This window comes from Bombyx mori, chromosome 11 (assembly GCF_030269925.1).
Source record: "Bombyx mori chromosome 11, ASM3026992v2".
In the NCBI taxonomy this organism is placed as follows: domain Eukaryota; kingdom Metazoa; phylum Arthropoda; class Insecta; order Lepidoptera; family Bombycidae; genus Bombyx; species Bombyx mori.
The window spans coordinates 9,711,082-9,731,244 of NC_085117.1; the positions used below are offsets into that span (position 1 = coordinate 9,711,082).

General features: G+C 36.0%; 1 protein-coding gene across 15 annotated transcripts in view; it reads left to right on the top strand.

Moving 5' to 3' along the window:
* LOC101741882 (supervillin) overlaps nucleotides 1-20,163 on the top strand; it is a 211,992-nt gene that overhangs the window by 159,984 nt on the left and 31,845 nt on the right. For all 15 annotated transcript variants that reach the window (XM_062671091.1, XM_062671092.1, XM_062671095.1 and 12 more), the window contains 2 exons: nucleotides 14,503-14,574; nucleotides 18,361-18,472. In XM_062671091.1, the coding sequence (XP_062527075.1) occupies nucleotides 14,503-14,574; nucleotides 18,361-18,472 (184 nt within the window). The remainder of the gene's footprint in view (nucleotides 1-14,502; nucleotides 14,575-18,360; nucleotides 18,473-20,163) is intronic.

The window sequence follows — 20,163 nt, forward strand, 5'->3', positions numbered from 1 at the left end:
ATAGAAATGCCAAGCTCGTGAATAAATAAACGCTTATTTAGTACACAGCGACGGGAAGGACGGGCCAATTAAAATGTTAGTTTCACAAACACATAGAATGTATTTAGTTGCAGTGTTTTGTGTGAACGGATATAAACTAACACTGTTTATTTGTTAGTTTTCGTTCTTGTTAGATGAATCGATAAGGACCAGTAAATGCAATGAAACAGTCAATACAGCTTTATATTATTATGTTAACTGTAATTGCAATTTTGAAGTGAAAACTTCTTTAGAATCGTTGTGATTTCAAACCGGATGCAACGGAAAAAACGACAGGTAAGAGACACAAATACAAAAATGTGTAGGATGAATGAGACAGAAATATACATACTATTTAATACAGCGCCATCTGTGAGATTTTTTAATACTAACGTGTGTATGAAAGGTCTTGTAGTGAATTTTAATTTAGGATTATACGTGAAATTAAAATATCAATTCACAGAGGGCGCTACCTTACAATTATTTACTAATGACAACATTTTACATATACTTAAGACGTTTAGGATAATTGTATTTTAATTTTGGAAGGTTTCGCTTCTACCACGTGTGAATTGCACACATGTTTTTTTTTATTATTGAGTTTCATACGAAGACAGACATGGAAACGATGATTATGAGCGTACTTAATACGTGATATAGGAAAACCTCAGTTATATTAACCGCATTTTAGTGCAAATTCCTTTATTCCGAGAAAAGCGACAGCGGTACCGCAAATAAATGTCACACAGCTACGCTATCTAAAGTCGAATAACACAACTAGGACAGGAGTTGATTTCCGTTTCCTGTCACGGCTCAAACCTCATTTCAATGTTTCAGAGACACATAGTACGTACGCCATAAGGTCGTGTCTACAGAGCACGTGGTGTGATAAATCGAACAAAAACATGGACGTTTGCTACCTTAATCGTTATTAATTAGTACAAATGAGCGCTTGAGTTTTAATAGTAAAAAGAAATATTGCGAATATAAATATGCACTGTCAACTGTTTGATAAATTTTAATAATCAACGCTTACGTACGTCAATCAATACGTACTCAACAAATGCTCACGATTGACTTCCACGGTGAAGGAATAACATCGTGTAATAAAAATCAAACCCGCAAAATTATAATTTGCGTAATTAGTGGCGGTAAGACCTCTTGTGAGTCCGTGCGGGTAGGTACCACCGCCCTGCCTATTTCTGCCGTGAAGCAGTAATGCGTTTCGGTTTGAAAGGTAGAGCAGTCCTAACTATACTGAGATCTTAGAACTTATATCTCAAGGTGGGTAGCGCATTTACGTTGTAAATGTCTATGGGCTTCAGTAACCATTTAACACCAGGTGGGCTGTGAGCTCGTCCACCCATCTAAGCAATAAAAAAAATAAAAAAAGAGTTGTTGGCATTACCGCCTAACAAAACTTTGGTGTGATACGTAATTATAATATAATACAATATTATAATTTCAAAACAGTAATAATTATAATCAATTCAGTATCTTAAATAAACATTAACTATATTACTGACAAGGGATCTATACGAGAATTCACTTATAATTGTTTATAGTTCTTTTGTATGTGATATTAAACAGTAAACTTAGGTTGGGTAATTTGAACAGAGTGGTATTGCCTTCAAAGACCTAAAAGTCTTTCACATCACACGACACACGTAACATCCTGCTGAGTATTCATCAAAAAGCCCCTTTCATACCTTCGTTAGCTGAAGGGTAATACCGATATAGCCTCCATGCAGCAAGATAACAAAGCCAACCCGTACGCAGTAGGTATCTGCTGCGTTCATTTCACAGGAAATATCAGCGTTGACGCGACATTTCTAAGATACATTCCGATGTGAAAATACTTGTATATTTGGTTAGTTTTTTTTTTTTTTGGTACAAAATAAAGCCAACATAGTAAGTAATTTTTTTTCATGGAATCATTTATGTGATTTCTTTAACACTCATATTGTATTTTAGTGTAAATGAGGGTATTTACAATGCCAGGGTTGGCACGCCTCCCAAATTTGATTTAATTTTTGTTTGTTACGTAAACAATGGTCCGTTAGTCTCATCATGTACTATAAATTCGTCTTAACAATTATTAGCTTCCAGAAACACATAAAGCACGACGTGTCTGATTTATCTAGTTTATAATTACGGAATAATCAAACGGGTCGAAACTACTGATTTTCATAGTAATAAATCGTCGTTGGCTTCGTTCAACACAAATATAATGCTGTGAACTATTTCCCTTAAACTTTAATCGTAGGAGTAACGCAGTTTGCTCTGAACGATGAAACAACTTTATTAACACGCCAACGTAAACTATATTATCATTACATTTGATGCGTCTAAGCTGTAATGGTTTTGCATCACGAGCGTCGATATAAAATTGCTGAAATTTAATAAAATATCTGTTTGAAAAATAACAATGTTTTATTAATTTCTTAACATGCAATTGATCCGAAGTTGTAATTCGTACTTGTATTGTAAATAAATTTTTTGTTAGGTTTTATAGTCGAGGGGGAGGGTGATGGGAGAGATGTGCTCCGCACTAAACGCTTCACTTTCCCCCCTTTGCCTCATGCGAAGTTTGGACGTTGGTTGTTGAGCGACAGGGGTTTTAGTCAGTTCGACTCTGACATGCTCCGCCCTCTATCCCCAGTGGAGGGCGGAAGTCCGGCGATTTCCTCCTGACCAAAAAAAAAGGTTTTATAGTCGAAAGCGTAAACTTTTCCAAATAAATCGCACGTCAAACTTACGAGCGTTCTGTGTTCAATAGTTTTAAAATAACAATGTTTACGCTCAGGGGACTTTATCAATTCCTTTATTAACTATACAAGTTTATCGTAACAGATATCCACTGCAACAATATATATGAGTGCAGAAGTAATTTATTGACTAATCGGCTAATCGCTAGATATGTGGTATTATTACTCTGTTTTTATCTTTGCGAATCAAGGTTTAGATAAGTATTTAGTTTAAGCCAAGTTTATTGATTTTGAGGGATTTTTTTGTTGTCTATATCCAATGAGAAAGCAGTTTGCTTGCAAAGAGCGTGTTTCTTTAAAAAAAAAGAACATATCAACATCCTTTTTAAGGAGACAGGGTGGGTATATGTTACGTATTTGATGTCTAGTCTTTACACGGGTTGACTTTTTCAGTTTTTGTCCCTGTACTACACTATATATACAGTGAGTTTTGAGTTTTGGTCTTAGCCTTAGAGACTTTGCCCAACATCTGCCCTAGTAAGAAGTCACTTCTCAAAGAACGCTTCGAGTTTCAAGTAGGTTTCAGTTGTACAGGCTTGCAACACCAGTTTGTACCCACAATATTTAAAACGCTAACAAAATCGTCTATTGGTCTACGCAGACATGACTGCGATTAGACTAGGTTTTAATTAAACGCGATACGACGTCGCGTCGCACCATGATGCAGCGTCATTTCACGATGCGACGTCGCGTCTTGGTAATCTACGACGCGACATCGTAACGTGCCACGATGCACGACACGACGACGTGTCGTAAGTAACTCTTGAAGAAATCTATTTTTAAAGCGTTGTACTTCTTTATAAAGTGACTCCCGTTATTATTTATGATTGAAAGAAATAGGTTGATCTAGTATCTTCTGAGTATCTGTTTTTTTTTTCTTTATCCTTCTTTTTAGTAACAGAATGAACAGAACACGCCTAGTGCCGTCCGTTTTTCGGAATTAACTACGACAATTCACCCGTTATTGTATACACGGCGTCGTGTTGTGCATCGTGGTACGTCACGATTTCGCGTTGTATATTTACACGTACGCGACGTCGCATCGTAAAACGACGTCGCATCGTGGTACGACGCGACGTCGTATCGTGTTTATATGTGGGAGCCCTTAGTAGTAATAGCTAATCTGTTTTGTCAGATTTCTCCGCTCCGCTGTTTACGTTTCCATCGCCTGATTTTTATCGAAAGAATTATCGATAACAAAGCGACTCGAATTGTGCATTTATAATAATAGCATTAATGATAAAAACGTTATCATTTTGACCAATTTATAATATTTAGTTTATGTTTTTCGTGTGTTGTCAGTTTATTATTTGATTTAAGACGATTCGTTCTTCATTGCAGCGTGTAAAGTGCTTAATTTGTAATATGTTACGATATTATTCATGAGATAGTCATATAACTCAATAAATCGATTGAAGTGTGAATACAGTGCCAGTGTTTATTGATATGTTTGGTTTTTGTGTTAATTTTTCTTGACAATTTTAAGTTTATTTTATTAATGAGAAAATTTACTTTGGAAACCGTGTCTGTTCGTAAACTAACGTGTTCTTATTAGTATCCCGTGTGCCATAAAAAATTACGATTCGAATTCGGAGGGCTCGGCTAGTTTTTACATCGTGTGAATAGCTAAACGATAATCACGCGAATTGTTTTTCGCGGACCATTTTCTTATCGGCCCGTGTCCAAGAAACTCGCCCTGCACAAAACATCCCTGCATATTATCTGCTTCATATTATCTGCTTCCTTTCGAGTTTTAGAGTGTCGTCGATACATTAAAATATTGTCGTAAAATACAGCGTAATTAGGAATTGTAAATGAACTGCGCAGTGTTCCCGCCATCATTCAACGTCTAAATTTATTATTAACGATGGTTGCGTGACACATTCGGACAAGCTCATCACGTCTCAGTTATATAATCTACTAATAAGCATGCCACTCATATAAGGGAATACTTTCTTCATGGGATTTGATAAAACTGTGCCTCTGGATATAATGGATATTGACGTTGAAATTTAATGTCCTTGTAGGACTTGTGAGTCCGAACGGGTAGGTACCACTACCCTGCCTATTTTTGCCGTGAAACAGTAATGATGCGTTTCGGTTTGAAGGGTGTGGTAACCGTTGTAACTATACTGAGACCTTAGAACTCATATCTCAAGGTGGGTGGCGGCATTTAGGTTGTAGATGTCTATGGGCTCCGTTAACCACTTAACGCCAGGTGGGCTGTAAGCTCGTCCACTCATCTACGCAATAAAAAAAATATCAATAGCAATTTAAATATCAATAGTTTTTTACTGGTCGAACCCGCACAGATTTGTGGTCATTATGGGACAGACTATTTTTTTTTTTTTTTTTTTTTTTTTTTTTTTTTATTGCCTTTGTAGGCAGACGGGCATACGGCCCACCTGATGGTGAGTGGTTACCGTCGCCCATGGACTTCAGCAATGCCAGGGGCAGAGCCAAGCCGCTGCCTACCGCTTAATACTCTCCACAAGCCTCGTTTGAAGAAGGACATGTCATAGCGCTCGGGAAACACCGTGGAGGGGAGCTCATTCCATAGCCGGATGGTACGTGGCAAAAAAGATCTCTGGAAACGCACTGTGGATGACCGCAGTGGCTCCAGGTAGTATGGATGAACTCTACTCCGGTGGCGGGCGGTGCGATGGTAAAAACGAGATGCTGGTATCATCTCGAACAATTCCTCAGAGCACTCCCCATGGAACATACGGTACAAAATACAGAGGGAACCGAAGTCCCTCCGCAGACCCAGAGGCTCCAAACGATCCGAGAGAATGGGATTATCGACAATCCGAACGGCCCTCCTCTGTATGGAGTCAAATGGAAGAAGCTGGTATTTGGGAGCCCCAGCCCAGAGATGGGAGCAGCACTCCATGCGAGGCCGGACTTGTGCTTTATAAAGCAAAAGTCTTTGTCCAGGCGTGAAGCACCGCTTCGCTCTGTTGAGGACTCCCAGCATTTTGGACGCCAACTTGGCTTTGCCTTCCAAATGACTCCGAAACTGGACATCGCTCGAAATGTCGACCCCAAGTATCCCGATACTCTCGGAAGGTTGCAGGGATACTCCTTGGAATTGCGGCGCCATGACAAAGGGGTCCTTCTTCGCAGTGAACGCGCAAACTTGTGTCTTTATCGGGACTAAACGAAATGTGTTCACAGGAAACAGATAGCTGTACTAAATCGTTTCGAATTTAAACGCTTTAAATTCGAAATCGAACCACAGTCGCGTTCCGGCTTAGTGCCGTTTCCGAATCGCATTTAGAGCGATCCGGAAAAGCCGACATTTCAGCGGTCGTAACTCAGACATTCACTGACCACCTACATAAATACTGGTGCGCGTATTTATTCCTTTTGGTGAATTATGAGGTATGCCGATCGGATATGTGTGTTTTTGTAAACGAATACCTATCTTCTATCTTCTTCTTCTATCTTCTATTTTCTTCTTCTATCTTCTTCTTCTATCTTTTATATATATAAAAATGAATTGCTGTTCGTTTAGTCTCGCTAAAACTCAAGAACGGCTGGACCGATTTGGTTAATTTTGGTCTTGAATTATTTGTGGAAGTCCAGAGATGGTTTAAAAGGTAGATAAATATGAAAATGCTCGGAATTAAATAAAAATTACAATTTTGTTTTTCCTTTGATTCGTTGAGAATTTTCATTGAGGCACTACGAAGTCTACCGGGTCAGCTAGTCTTAATATATATATTTTTTCTGTGCGTGGGTTTGTCACTGAATTCCTCCTAAACGACTGGATCGATTTTAATGAAATTTTCGGTATACCTTCAGGTGGATTCGAGAATGGTTTAGATTTACAAATCAGCTCGGCAGATGGCGCTGCAGTCGGTATCTAGGTTATTTATCTTTCCGCGAAATAATTTATATAGCAAAACAACGTTTGTCGGGCCAGCTAGTTTGATATACATTTTGTACCATAATATTATATACAACGATACTTTGTTGCAGCAAATAAAAAGCTTAGATTAAAAATATTTGAATTTCATTTGCCGAAGTTAGTTAAATCAATGAAATCAAAGTTTACTTTGAAAAAGGGAGGTATTAAATCCACTTCCCACGGTTTCAGGGGTACTCAAGGTCCTACCTGTAAGATCGTTGCTAGAATAGTCCCTTAGGCTACCAGCGATTAGGTAGGAAAAAAGACAGCCAATAGAACGCGTCAGTTAATGTTAAATTGTCTTCTTTCTTTAATGTCTGCATTTAGAAGAAAAAAACAATAAATAAATGTATATTTTTCTGTTATTCGGAATCACCCACTCTACCTTGGTTGCGATTAAAAAAATACATTCATATTTAAACTACTCTTTTTGTTGTTGAAATCTTAACGTGAACCTTGTGGATGTTCGCGAATTTGCAGTTTCACAATGCGTTACAACGTCTAACTAGTGTTGTGCATTAATGAGAGGCGTGCCTTTGTTTACACCACAATGCAGTCTGGGGTACGACGCGACCGAGCGGGGCCAAAGTTTTGCTGTCGGCTGGAAATACAAGCATGCCTATGCGGAAACGTCTGATCATTGTTCTGCCGAGAGGGTTCAAATGTTTTGAATTTTTGTTTTGTTTATTTACAGAACGCTTAATGTTAACGTATTTTCTTCAGTTTTCACGAATCCGTGTGTATCTTAGAGTGAATTGAATAATATTCGAAACAATTGAAATTCTAAAATCGTTGTTTAAACTTAAAATATGTTTTCGAAGTTATTCTAGTTGTTGTTGCCTGCAGGTTTGCGTGATCAGGGCTTGCTGTGTCTTGCACTGATTTATGTATCTATCTATTTTTCGTATAGTATACATATTTCTGCCAAAAAACATTATTCTTGATGTCAGCTTATGTTAATTATGACATTATAAATCTCCAGTGTAGTATACTAAAATTAATGTCTGTAACTGGTGTAGATACCTCCAGTAGATGCTCCATACCTACCTACCTACACTTTACTGAAGAGACAGCGTGTTCCAACATAAACTAATTTACTTTCCACCGTAAACGACGTCGAAGCCTGCAAAAGCTCGTCGAACAATCTATACATATCTATTATACTCGAAGAAATTTGCAGTCGATTTAGAACTACCATTGTTTTTCGTTTGGTGTGATAATATAAATTCGCATGACTTACTCGACGAGAAGAGTATTTTTTTTTTCAATTAATGAATATTTCACGCCGATCACAGATAACAATTTATGGAAAAAAGTTTAGAAAATGTCGATTAGAATAGTAAAAAAAATATATCGGATTACGACTCGGACATCAGGAATGAAACCGAATTTATTACCATTAAATAATCATCGATCGACTACCCGTCAAATACATATTCTGTGTTTACAAACAACAAAAAACGTAATAGTTCATTTAATTTTCGGGAATTGTTTAGTTTTCGAACGAAATTCGAATTACAAAGGTAGGAATCAATTCAGATTCCTGAAAATCGCACGGAACCGCCCGCCCTGCAGTCGCCGGGCGCCCTTCGTGCGACCAACTCGCGTCCACCCTTGTCGTAAACGTTGTCTCTTATTTTTTAAACAGGTCCCGTCTCTCGGTTGAGTTTTTCTAGACTGCATTGTTCTTGACTAGAAGGTTTTCTATATTTTACAGCAAAGGTCAGTCAGTGTATGATTATTGAAATGTTTTCTTAGTGAAATTGTAAGTTTTTCTTTTTTATAATCTATGTAATAAAATATATTAATGAAATCATGTTCAGTGGGAAGCGTAAAATTTGAGGACTGCTAAACCAATCTGTGATTGTTTTAAATGTTCGTAGTTGTCCTCATGTTTATAGGGAACTAGATTTTATATTTTTGTAAGATTTAAAAAAAAAATGGATTCTTAAAAAGTTTATAGAACTAGAATAATTTGGATATGAAATTTCTCTATCGAGTTAGCTAGTACGTATTCGAATTATGCTGAAATAATTTCAAAATATAAACGCGCTTTAAAACACTCAAAAATTACGTTTTATGAGTAAAACAAAATGTAAGGTACAAAATGTAAATACAAACAAACAAAATGTAACTACTGGTGTTAGGACCTCTCGAGTCCGCACGGGTAGGTAGGTACCACCGCCCTGCGTATTTCTACCATGAAGCAGTAATGCGTTTTGGTTTGAGGCAGCCTTTGTAACTATACTGGGACCTAAGAACTTATATCTCAAGGTAGGTGGCGCATTTACGTTGTAGACGTCTATGGGCTCGAGTAACTACTTAACACCAGGTGGGATGTGAGCTCGTCCACCCATCACTAAACACACGGGTAGTAATGATAAAAGTCGCTCCAGTATCGAAGAGGGAAACGGGAATACTTCAGTGCTTTTCGTGGCATAGTCGGCAAGGTTTGACGGGACTACCGCAATAGAAATTTTTAAAGTTTGTTTCTTTGTTGTTCCTCAGTACTACCGCCTTTTCTCGTATAATAATACTACCGCATACTACGAGCACTACTGCTCGATAATAAACCATTAAACTAAATTTGTAGCGACACAACAAACAAACGACACCAATTCCTGGATGTTAAGTAATTGAATTGCCTAATGAGTTTTTAACTTGCGTTCACTGACAATATTTCCGTTAGATAAATAGGATTTAATGGTTACTCATAAAGTAACATGTTTTTGTTTGTTTACTCACAATAAATAAATAATAAATAAATATTTACTAACAATCACGTCACGTTAACTGGTCCCGTGATAAGTTCGCAAAGAACTTGTGTTACAGGTACCAGATAACGGATATAAATGTTAGATTTTTATTATACACATACATATGTTTAATAAACATCCATAACCCTGGAAAAGGCATTTATATTTATCATACAAATATCTTCCCTTGGCGGGATTCGAACCCGCGACCCCCTTGTGTAGTGACCGCGTCACTTACCAATACACCAGACGGCCGTTATATAATCAGTATAACTTTTGATTTTATCAACTATAATATGTTAATCTCTGGTTTCGTTTTAAGTATGTTTAATAGAAATGTTAACAACATATAACTATGAATGTTTGTTTGCCTCTATACGTTTTAAAGCCATTCAGGCGATAGTGATCAAATTTCGTACTGTTGTCGTTGGAACTCCAGGACAGATTTCCGTTTTACTGGCGGTAGGACGGCGTTGTGAGTCCGCACGGGTAGGTATCCTACCTATTTCTGCCGTGAAGCAGTAATGCGTTTCGGTTCGAAGGGTGGGGCAGCCGTTGTACTTTAAAAACGGAGATATTAGAACTCATATCTCAAGGTGGGTGGCGGCATTTACGTTGTAGATATTTTTGGGCTCCGGTAACTACCTAACACCAGGTGGGCTGTGAGCTCGTTCACCCTTCTAGGTAGTAAAAAAACTAGGTAACAAATGAATAATTTAAATTAATCGAATGTTTTTCAAACAATTAATGATATTTATAGTCGAGTGTGACCGTGTTTAATTAGTTAAATATAAACACATTTTAGTCGTCGTGGCCTAAAGTCGTCGTGGCGATGCACCGGTGTTCGAATCCCGCAGGCGGGTACCAATTTTTCTAATGAAATACGTACTCAACAAATGTTCACGATTGACTTCCACGGGGAAGGAATAACATCGTGTAATAAAAATCAAACCCGCAAAATCATAATTTGCGTAATCACTGGTAGGACCTCTTGGGAGTCCGCACGGGTAGGTACCACCACCCCGCCTATTTCCGCCGTGAAGCAGTAATGCGTTTCGGTTCGAAGGGTGGGCTAGCCGTTGTAACTATACTGAGACCTTAGAACTTACATCTCGAGGTGGGTTTTTTTTTAATTTTTTTTATTGCCCTTGTAGGCAGACGAGCACACGGCCCACCTGATGGTGAGTGGTTACCGTCGCCCATGGACTTCAGCAATGCCAGGGGCAGAGCCAAGCCGCTTGCTACACTGGGTGGCGCGTTTACGTTGTAGATGTCTATGGGCTCCAGTAACCACTTGGCACCAGGTGGGCTGTGAGATCGTACACCCATCTAAGCAAAAAATATATATATGCCAAACCACAACGCATGACGGCTTTGTGGCAGAAATGGGTAGGATATTAGTACACTACACGTGTGGGTTTACAATACGCCTTATCACCAGTGTTTAGCTGTCACAGCTAATACGCAAGGTCAGAGAACGCTGGTGGCATTACGAGCGATAAATTTATAATGAAGCATGTAGCGTTTTCCCGGGATAAAGTATTTTACGTCTGGTCCATAAACTAACCCTTCGATTTGTAGATCCGTTGGCCCATACAACTATTACAAACCTCCGAGTACACGCTCGTGTTTATTATAGTATATATACACACCATTTCCCGGATCATAACAGAAAGTATCTTTGCGTGAAATTACATCCAAATTCGATCAGCCATTTTGAGTGATTTAGTAACGTAACATCTAAACTTTTACTTTTTATAATGCTGGTATGGATGGTTATGGATTCACAAAATAAATTATTAGGGTGCGATGAATTGAAATTTAAGATTTTACACGCGTGTAAAATTTTATACTTTAACTGCAGTTGGAATTTCGAGATGCGATTTTATCTTTTCGCGATATAGTTATTTAGTTTAATTTAAATAGACTTTCCGCGTGTTCTCAGGTTAATGCTCTTTATAGATAAAAGGATTGTATTTAAAATAAAAAATAACTGGTTGTTCTGTATTTCAAAATTAAATATTTATAGAATTATTTGGTTAATTAAGTTTTGATATTTGTGAGTTTCATTGAAAATTCCACTACAGTCTTCACTCGATTAACCGTGTTTTGTTACTGAAAGCTTCTCAGCTTTCATTCATTATTTAATATACATAAAGAAATATATTAATTTATAACACACGAATACATATTGTTAACCTTATATCTTTACAGTTTTAATGCTTCGTAATTACTTAATCAGACTTATGTTACTTTTAATACCGCTTACCCAATTTAGTTGAAAATTTTCTTTTATATATTGGCTTTTGTCATATTATTTACCATTACCATACTTAAGTGCCGCATCAATGGTTTCAATGAATAGGTGTAATTTCTCAAATATTATAGCAATAGTCCCAGTGTTACATGAGAGTTTATTGGGGTGGTATTTAAATAAGGACCACAGGTCCCCTTGCGTCAATATTTTTTTGCGAATTTATTAAAGAACGAAGACAGTAATAATTAAGTTAGGATTTTCATTATGGTCTAAGTCGTAGGGCACTGTGGAACTGTCTATGTAAACTACCATAATTCTTCCAGTTTTTTGTTATAAAGCCGTCATGCTTTATGGTTTAAACGCTGCGAGAATTGTTATATAACACACTTTATACTTTAATCTTGCGGGCTTGTTTTGTTAATGTCTATGGACTTCTTCACCAATCCAAGCAATAAAAAGTAAACAACACGCATTATTAATGCTAAATAAATGTTCAATATTATTTTATTTTTATAATAATAGTTTGAAATTTTAAAATAGATACTTATTTATATGACGGAATCTCCGCAGTTATCGTTCGTCATTGTTTAGGTACAATAAACAAAGGTTACGCTCTGATTAATTTGGATTGCTTATCATTGCGTATTTTTATTGCTGTAGAAAAGCAAACGAGTTACCGTAGTCCGTAGACATCATGAACACCATAATCCACCCACCAATTGTGTTGGTGTATCGACTGTCTCATGATTCAAGTTGAATTGCATAACTTCTTTGCGGCAATAATGGAGTCGACGTACGTGGTCTTACTTTTTTCTCCTACCTAATCGTTGGTAGCCTAAGGGGCTATTCCAACTTCACGCTGACAGGTAGGTGAGCTCACGGGCTCAACCTGAGAGAGCTGCTAACACTAACCCTTTTCTTTTTAACACTCGGGAATCCGTTTACGGAAGTCGTCGTGGCCTAAAGGATAAGACGTCCGGTATATTCGTATCTAGAGATGCACCGGTGTTCGAATCCCGCAGGCGTGTACCAATTTTTCTAATGAAATACGTACTTAACAAATGTTCACGATTGTCTTCCACGGTGAAGGAATAACATCGTGTGATAAAAAGCAAACTCATCAAATTAAATTTTAATAATCATATAATAAAATTATACATGAGCTCCGTCCACTCATCTAAACAAAAAAAGAAGTTTTCACGGTACAAAGGAAAACTTATTATAGAATTTTCTTGTTATTTCCTCAAACGGAAGCAAGTCGTGTAATTTCATATTTAAAATTAAAGTACATATTTTACCTCGTGCATAATTTAAATATTTTTTTAAAAAACAATAAGGTTTAAATTATCATTGGAACAATGAAATTCCTTTTATTATCTGCAGTGGACAATGCACCTTCACTTGTAAGGTTCGGACCTTATCCTTATCTTTGAACGCGTCCAGACTAGAACGCGTGCGGCTAGCTCCCTTTCCTGTCAATCACTTCAATCAGTCATCGTTCATATTTCATACGGGAATGACGTAGTCGAAATGTGATTTTGAATAATATTATATTTTAATTAATAATTTTGTATATAAGTGTTTAGTGATTTCTTTTTTTTTGTATAATTTTTAAGTGCATTGAAAACTGTGAAAATGTTGTCGATGAGTAGTTACGAGCAGCGACTGTTTAATTTCAAATCTCTGAAAGAGAAATTCGAGAAGCCAAGGTATATATTTTTTGGTTTTGTTTGTATTATTTGTTTTTAATTTACTACTTTTGTTATTATTGTTTTTCCTAATTTGCCGAGTTAAGGTTTGGTTGTAAGCTTGCCCAAATTTTAATGTAATAAATACAAGTTTTTACCCACTCTTTAATATATAGACAAAAAAAATACATCGCATAGAAAGAGGACTTTTTTCTTGTTCAAAGGTTTCCTGTGTCCTTTTTAAATATATGGTTCTGACAGCGTATATGCTAAATTTAATGATCATTTCTTCAATAATAAATTATGACTTAAAGCAATCACAGAAGTGAAACTTCCTAATAATAATGTTATTGATTGTGAAAAGAGAAGAATCAATTAATACGTAATTTTTAGTTTATAAATATTGTAAATGAGATCCTTACCTTTTATTAATTTCAATTTATAAATATTGGTGTTTTAATCTATTATTTAATATACATTCTCGTAAAGATTTTCGAGTTAATTTGATGAGCGGCCAATTCGGTTTTAAGTGGTTACTTGAGTTCTTAGACACCATAACGTGAATACCATCACACACAACTAGACATGAGGTCGAAGACTCATCAATGTTACACAAGTACTTTTTCGCGGATCAAATAGGTATTAAGGTTGCATCTGCGCGTACGGGGTCACATTCTATCCAACAACCTGTACCAATTAGTTTATTTATTTGTGTTCGTCGTTCATAATAATCTTACATGGAACTCACGGTAGTTGAACTAGAATGGTTCATTCTTTTCTAGTCCTTATCCCATATTACGTGGGGTCGGCATAGCACTTCCTTTTATCATGCTCTACAGAGATTTGGCATGAGTTTTACAATTTGACTGCCTGCCTAAGGTCAACACCCTCCTTAGGTTATGTCTCTTTGAATTAGAATGGTTAAATTAAAACATTAAATGAAATTACTGCAATTTTCTAAAATGTTTATCATTTGATCGTATAACATAAAACCCGAAAACTGATCTCAACCGAATAATCATCTTAGGCGATTTACAATTTTAGTTTCATTTACATATACCGTGTTTCGTGACAATAACAGTATCTGTATGTTTGCCAACAGGGTCGGCGGTGGAGTCCAACGCAGCGCCACACATGCGGACATGCCGAACAGAGGTGTAACGATCGCCGAAAGGTAAATAATACGTTTTTAAAATTATTGGGATTAAGGTTGAATTTTGCCTTTAAAATTCTTATATATATTCTTCTCTAATAACATTATAAGATCCAACCCTGCTTAGTTATGCCATGAAGTACTTTCGCATTTCGTTTGGATGGGTGGAATCGTCTCTTTAAGCTTAAAGGATCTAAGAGTGCTAGCAGCCAGCTGTTCATCAGGGCTAAATATACCTCTTCTAGCTAATAACTTATTTTGCTTCGGCTACAGAAGCATGTCTGTTCCCGCCGTGATTTTTATAGGATCCATCTATTAGCATGTGGGTCGTAAACTCATCTTCACATAGAAAAGTATTTTTCTAAATTTAATTTTTTAAATCTTAATAAAAATAGTAGTAGTGTGATCTCGGACTAATCTTAAATTCTTCTCGATTTCAAACACAGCCGTAAATAAATATAAACGGCAATTATAAATTAATATTTAAATAGTAAGTTATCCTGGTTTTTAGACGAATAATGATATACTGAAATATTTATACTTGTATTATATTAATATTAATAATAATATTTCCACACCATAATGAAGTTGTTGACAATATTTGAAATAGACTCGCGCTCTTTCCTCTTGGCCAAGTGTTTCCTTGAGGAAACGTTGCGTTGACGCAACAATTAACATAAAATTTCCCAGGGAAATTAATTCCGGGCACGAGGTAGCATAAATTAAAATGTATCTTCTACTGACGGTTAAGCTTGTTTTCTTACTTAAGCATAGCTAATTGTTATAAATAAGCTTTACTAAGAATACACTCACCTCAAAAAAAATGTCAAATAGAGTAATTGGAAGGAAAAAATATGGTAAAATGATCCATATTATTTGTCAACAATATATTTTTTTAAATAATCGAAAACTTCATGAGCCTTTTAAATTCATGAAACGGTGATAAGCCTATTATTGAGAGCTTAAAGTAATCCTATTTATTCCGTAATCGTCTGTTGAACCAGCCACTTGGTCACAAGTGAAGGGAAAAAAATTGAGAGAAAGAAAAAGGCTTTTTAAAAATGAAAAAGGCTTGAATATTTTCTGCAGATAAATTCTCTTTTTTCCTTAAATGTATTAAAATAAGCCTCATTTTTTAAGTTCCCAAAAGCTCTCAACATAACACGAACTTTCCAGAAATTCTCATACTTTTTTTACAAAAATTCTTGGTTTTGTTCTTTATTTATAAAGCTTGTGGCTAAATTTATTTTTTATTATTTTGGTTTCACAAGCCTCGTGTTGCAATGCTAAGTTAACAAAAAATTAAATGAGTACTAAAAAAGTACACTCTGTATTTTCTCGACAACGATTCTGAATGAACACATCTGTTCATCACCATACGAAAACAACGCGCTTTTAACAGAATTGTTAAAATGTAATACATATATGAATATGAATAGACAAAACCATAACGTTAATTTAGACAGCAACTCCCATTTGGGAAATGAGTTGGAATTACAAATGATACTAAAATAATGACCAACTTACTATTCAAACCAGTTGTAAATGTTTTGTGATAGAAGCATCAGAACAGGAAACTGCTTTCGCACTAAATCTCGGATTAGTGTTACAGTACTAGCGGTTATGTGGGGCCAATTAGCTAGTTTAACACCAAGGGCTTTTAGGTCAGTAATAGTCATCATCTCAGATGATTCATTGTACATTCGGAAATAAGTCCGTCACTCCTTCAAATGATCCGAGGATGTATCGTTAACTGTAAATCGTATCTATATATTAATACGTGAAGCAAAAACTTTGTATCCCTTTTTACGAAAATTGCGCGGACGGAGGAGTATGAAATTTTCCACACTTATAGAGAATATAGAGAAGAAGTGCACAATGCTAATATTTTTTTAAAATAATGCATAAAAGGTACATTAAATCAATAAAGAAAACATTACACACACTACATACTATGTATTTGACGCACACACACATGCATACTATTTATTGTCAAACTTTTGTTCTTGACGTCTGTTGTCAAATTGAGAATAGATTAAATATTGTTTGTCTTTGTTAATATTTTTGAAGTGAAACTTCCTTATCGGCGTTGGAAAAAAATTTACCGTCACATTTTTCGGTTACGCGTCACATTTTTCCGTTACGCGCCATCTTTTAATTAACGGCTGTATGTTCTGAAGTATGGATGCGCATTTGAGAAACCGACCTCATGTCTCAAGGTGGGTCACGGAATACATTTTGTAATTGCAATAATCCCAGGTAACCCACTTAATATCACGTGGACCGTGCTATTATTGTTATTACGTAAAATAATAGGAAGAAAAGTACCAGGGTATTATGATATCAAAGAGATGTATTATTATAACTTTACTCTGACGTACAGCCTTCTTTATTAATTAACGGCTGTATGTTCTGAAGTATGGATTCCGATTTGAGAAATTGACCTCATGTCTCCAGGTGGATTACGGAAATCATTTTGTAATTCCAATAATCTCAGGGAGCCCACTTAATAATATCACGTGGACCGTGCTATTTATTACTGTTATTACGTAAAATAATAGGAAGAAAAGTACCAGGGTATTATGATAGCAAAGAGATTTATTAATAATTAACGGCGGTATGTTCTGAAGCATGGTTTCGGATTTGAGAAATCGACCTCATGTCTCAAGGTGGGTCAAACTTCACGAACCTCAGGAACCCCATTTAACACCACGTGGACCGTGCTATTTATTACTGTTATTACGTAAAATAATAGGAAGAAAAGTACCAGGGTATTATGATATCAAAGAGATGTATTATTAAAATGCTGTAATAATCTTAGTAGCAAAAAGGTAAAGTGAAATAATTGTATTATTTGTATTCATGTCTATGATAATAAAATCCTTTTGTTTAAACTTTATCTAATTTAACTTTATTTAACCAATTTCTAGAAAGTTGCATGTAGATCATTTTTCGAAAAATAAGGCCATAAACAAGTTTCACTTCTTACGTGTGTACACTAGTACACGCACACATTTTTTATTTATAGTATAGTCTTGGCGAAATATGTGATTATAGAAGTATAAAATACAACCATAATAGTGTACAAACTTATAATTCCAATTAATTATAGTCGAATTTCGACTACTGCGGGACCTCTAGATATAATAAAAACCCTTTGAACTAAACTAAAACTAATCAGTTTTAGACATTAAGGTTAAACAAACTGCTTTAGATAGATAACGAGGTTAATGCAACAAATCAGTGAATGTCAATAAATATTTATACTATCAGTTACGAAGGTTCAGGCCACCCCGTTAGTCCGTATCGTACTGTTTGCTGTAAATAGAATTGTTTCAAATGTTTAATTGCTTATACGAGTTGTATACGCGACAACAATATTAAATGTCAGTTTCAAGGAAGCCTATACACCTATATGTATATAAATCGAATTAAAATTAATATTAAAATAATTAATATTTTAAGTTTAGAAGGAAAGAGTCCGTTCGTACCTCATTTTACTGTCGACGAAAATGATGATTAATTTACATTTTCATGCAATAAATAATAATGTTTTAGTTTCCGGTTTAGTTTAGTTAATATTTGGCATTGCTGACGTCCATGAGCGACGGTAATCACTCACCATCAGGTGGGCCGTATGCTCGTCTGCCTATACGGCAATAACAAACAAGAAAAATTGTCGAAAGACAAGGGCCACTAAGGTAGTTAATGAAAAAAAAAATATTAAATTAATTTTTACATCATTTGAGTCCGTTGTTTTTAAAAACGTTATTTCTAGTTAAAAGTGTTGTTAATTGTTACTTGCAGGCTTGCTGCACTTCAGGCGGCGGGAGCTAATGACTGGCGTGCCAGAGTTTGCCGTCTCAGCCCTGAGAGAGACGAAACCAAGGCCATTGAAAGAGCAAAGAACAGAATAAATGTAAGTTCCTTCAGTGTTATAGCCTTTTTTTTTTGGTCATGAGCAAATCGCCTGACTCCCACCGTCCACTGGGGATGGCGAGCGGGTTATGTCGAAGTCGAGCCGACTTAAACCTCCTGTCGCTCAACAACCCACGTTCGAGCCTCGCATGAGACAGAACTCATGAAAAGGCAAAGGGGGGAAAGTGAAGCGTTTAGTGTGGAGCGCATCTCTCCCATCACCCTCCCCCTCGGGAAGTGTGTTACAGCCTTAAGTTAATTCCAAATGTGTCATTGTTGCATTTAAAAATAAAACATTACATTATGTAAATGTTAATTAGATAGAAGAAACGTTTTAGGGACATGCATATTTTTAAATATAGCTTTTAGAAAGATTTGTGTTTGTTTTCAGGTTTTGTACACTTTAATCTTCCACAGTTATTAAATCATTGAATACTTTATTTCGTCATTATTGAACTTGAGATAATCAAAATTAACAAAATAGTGTTTTTCTTCACTAAACCGGATACATAACGTATATTTTGTTTTTGAACATTTAAAGGTCCGCAGATTATAAAAAATATATATACATATTTACTAAATAGTAATAAACACTCTACATGTATACTAGAATCGAATTTAAGAAAACCATAAAGATTTTTTTGTGAGCATAAACCAAACATGAATCAATTTTATTGTCTTCGAAGGCAGACGCGGATACGGCCCAAAGAATATAATTTCCTTGCCGTGAACTATGGAAATGCAAACTAGCTTATTCCATATTGTGAGCTACGCAATAAATCCTGTTGCATGTTTTAATACAAAGCTGTCGACGAAGTGACAGGACAACGAATGTTAGGTGCTTTACGATAAAACCGTGCAGACGTAGGTAAAGCCCTTAAAAATTATTAAAAGTCGTCGTCGTGGTCTAAAAGATACTCGTATCGTGCAATGCAACAGTGCCGATGTTCAAATTCCGCAGGGACGACACCAATTTTCTAAGGATAATAAATATTACGAATATTGCTTTCACGAAGAAAGAATAATGGCATCGTATATTAAAAATCAAACTCGCAAATATTTTAATTTACATAATTATTGGCGGTACGGCGTGTGGTAAGCCTGGATGGTTATGTATCATGGACTTGTCTAGGCCAGTCGCGAAGCAGTAAAGCATTCAGATTTTAAGGGTGGGTCAACCACTATCCCCTTAGGGTCTAGGTGGAACCCCAGGGGTCCGGGGGGGACATTTGGCGTGTCAAAAAACAGGGGTTCACAGTTCGTAAATTGCATTACGTTACATACAATAAAATTACAAATTAACTACTCCGCGATATTCAGTGATTGTTCTAGTGCTATTCAAGCCATTTCAAAGAATCCGATAAAGAATTGTTTAGAAAATCCGCTAGTTTGTATAATCAAAAACCTGTTGTTCACCTGTCATCAAAACAACATCAAAGTTGAAATAGTTTGGATCCCTTCACATACAGGAATTCTTGGGAATGAAACTGTGGATCAAATGGCTAAAGAAGCAACACATAGTGGTGATTGTGAGTACTACGCGAATGTAAGTCGTGATCTTATTCATAATATTAAACTTAATCTCGTATCAGACTGGCAAAAGCAATGGGAAACCTACAAATATCAATATTCTAAAATAAATCCTAGTGTGTTTATCAAACCTTGGTTTTATAAGTTCAAAAAATTCAACAA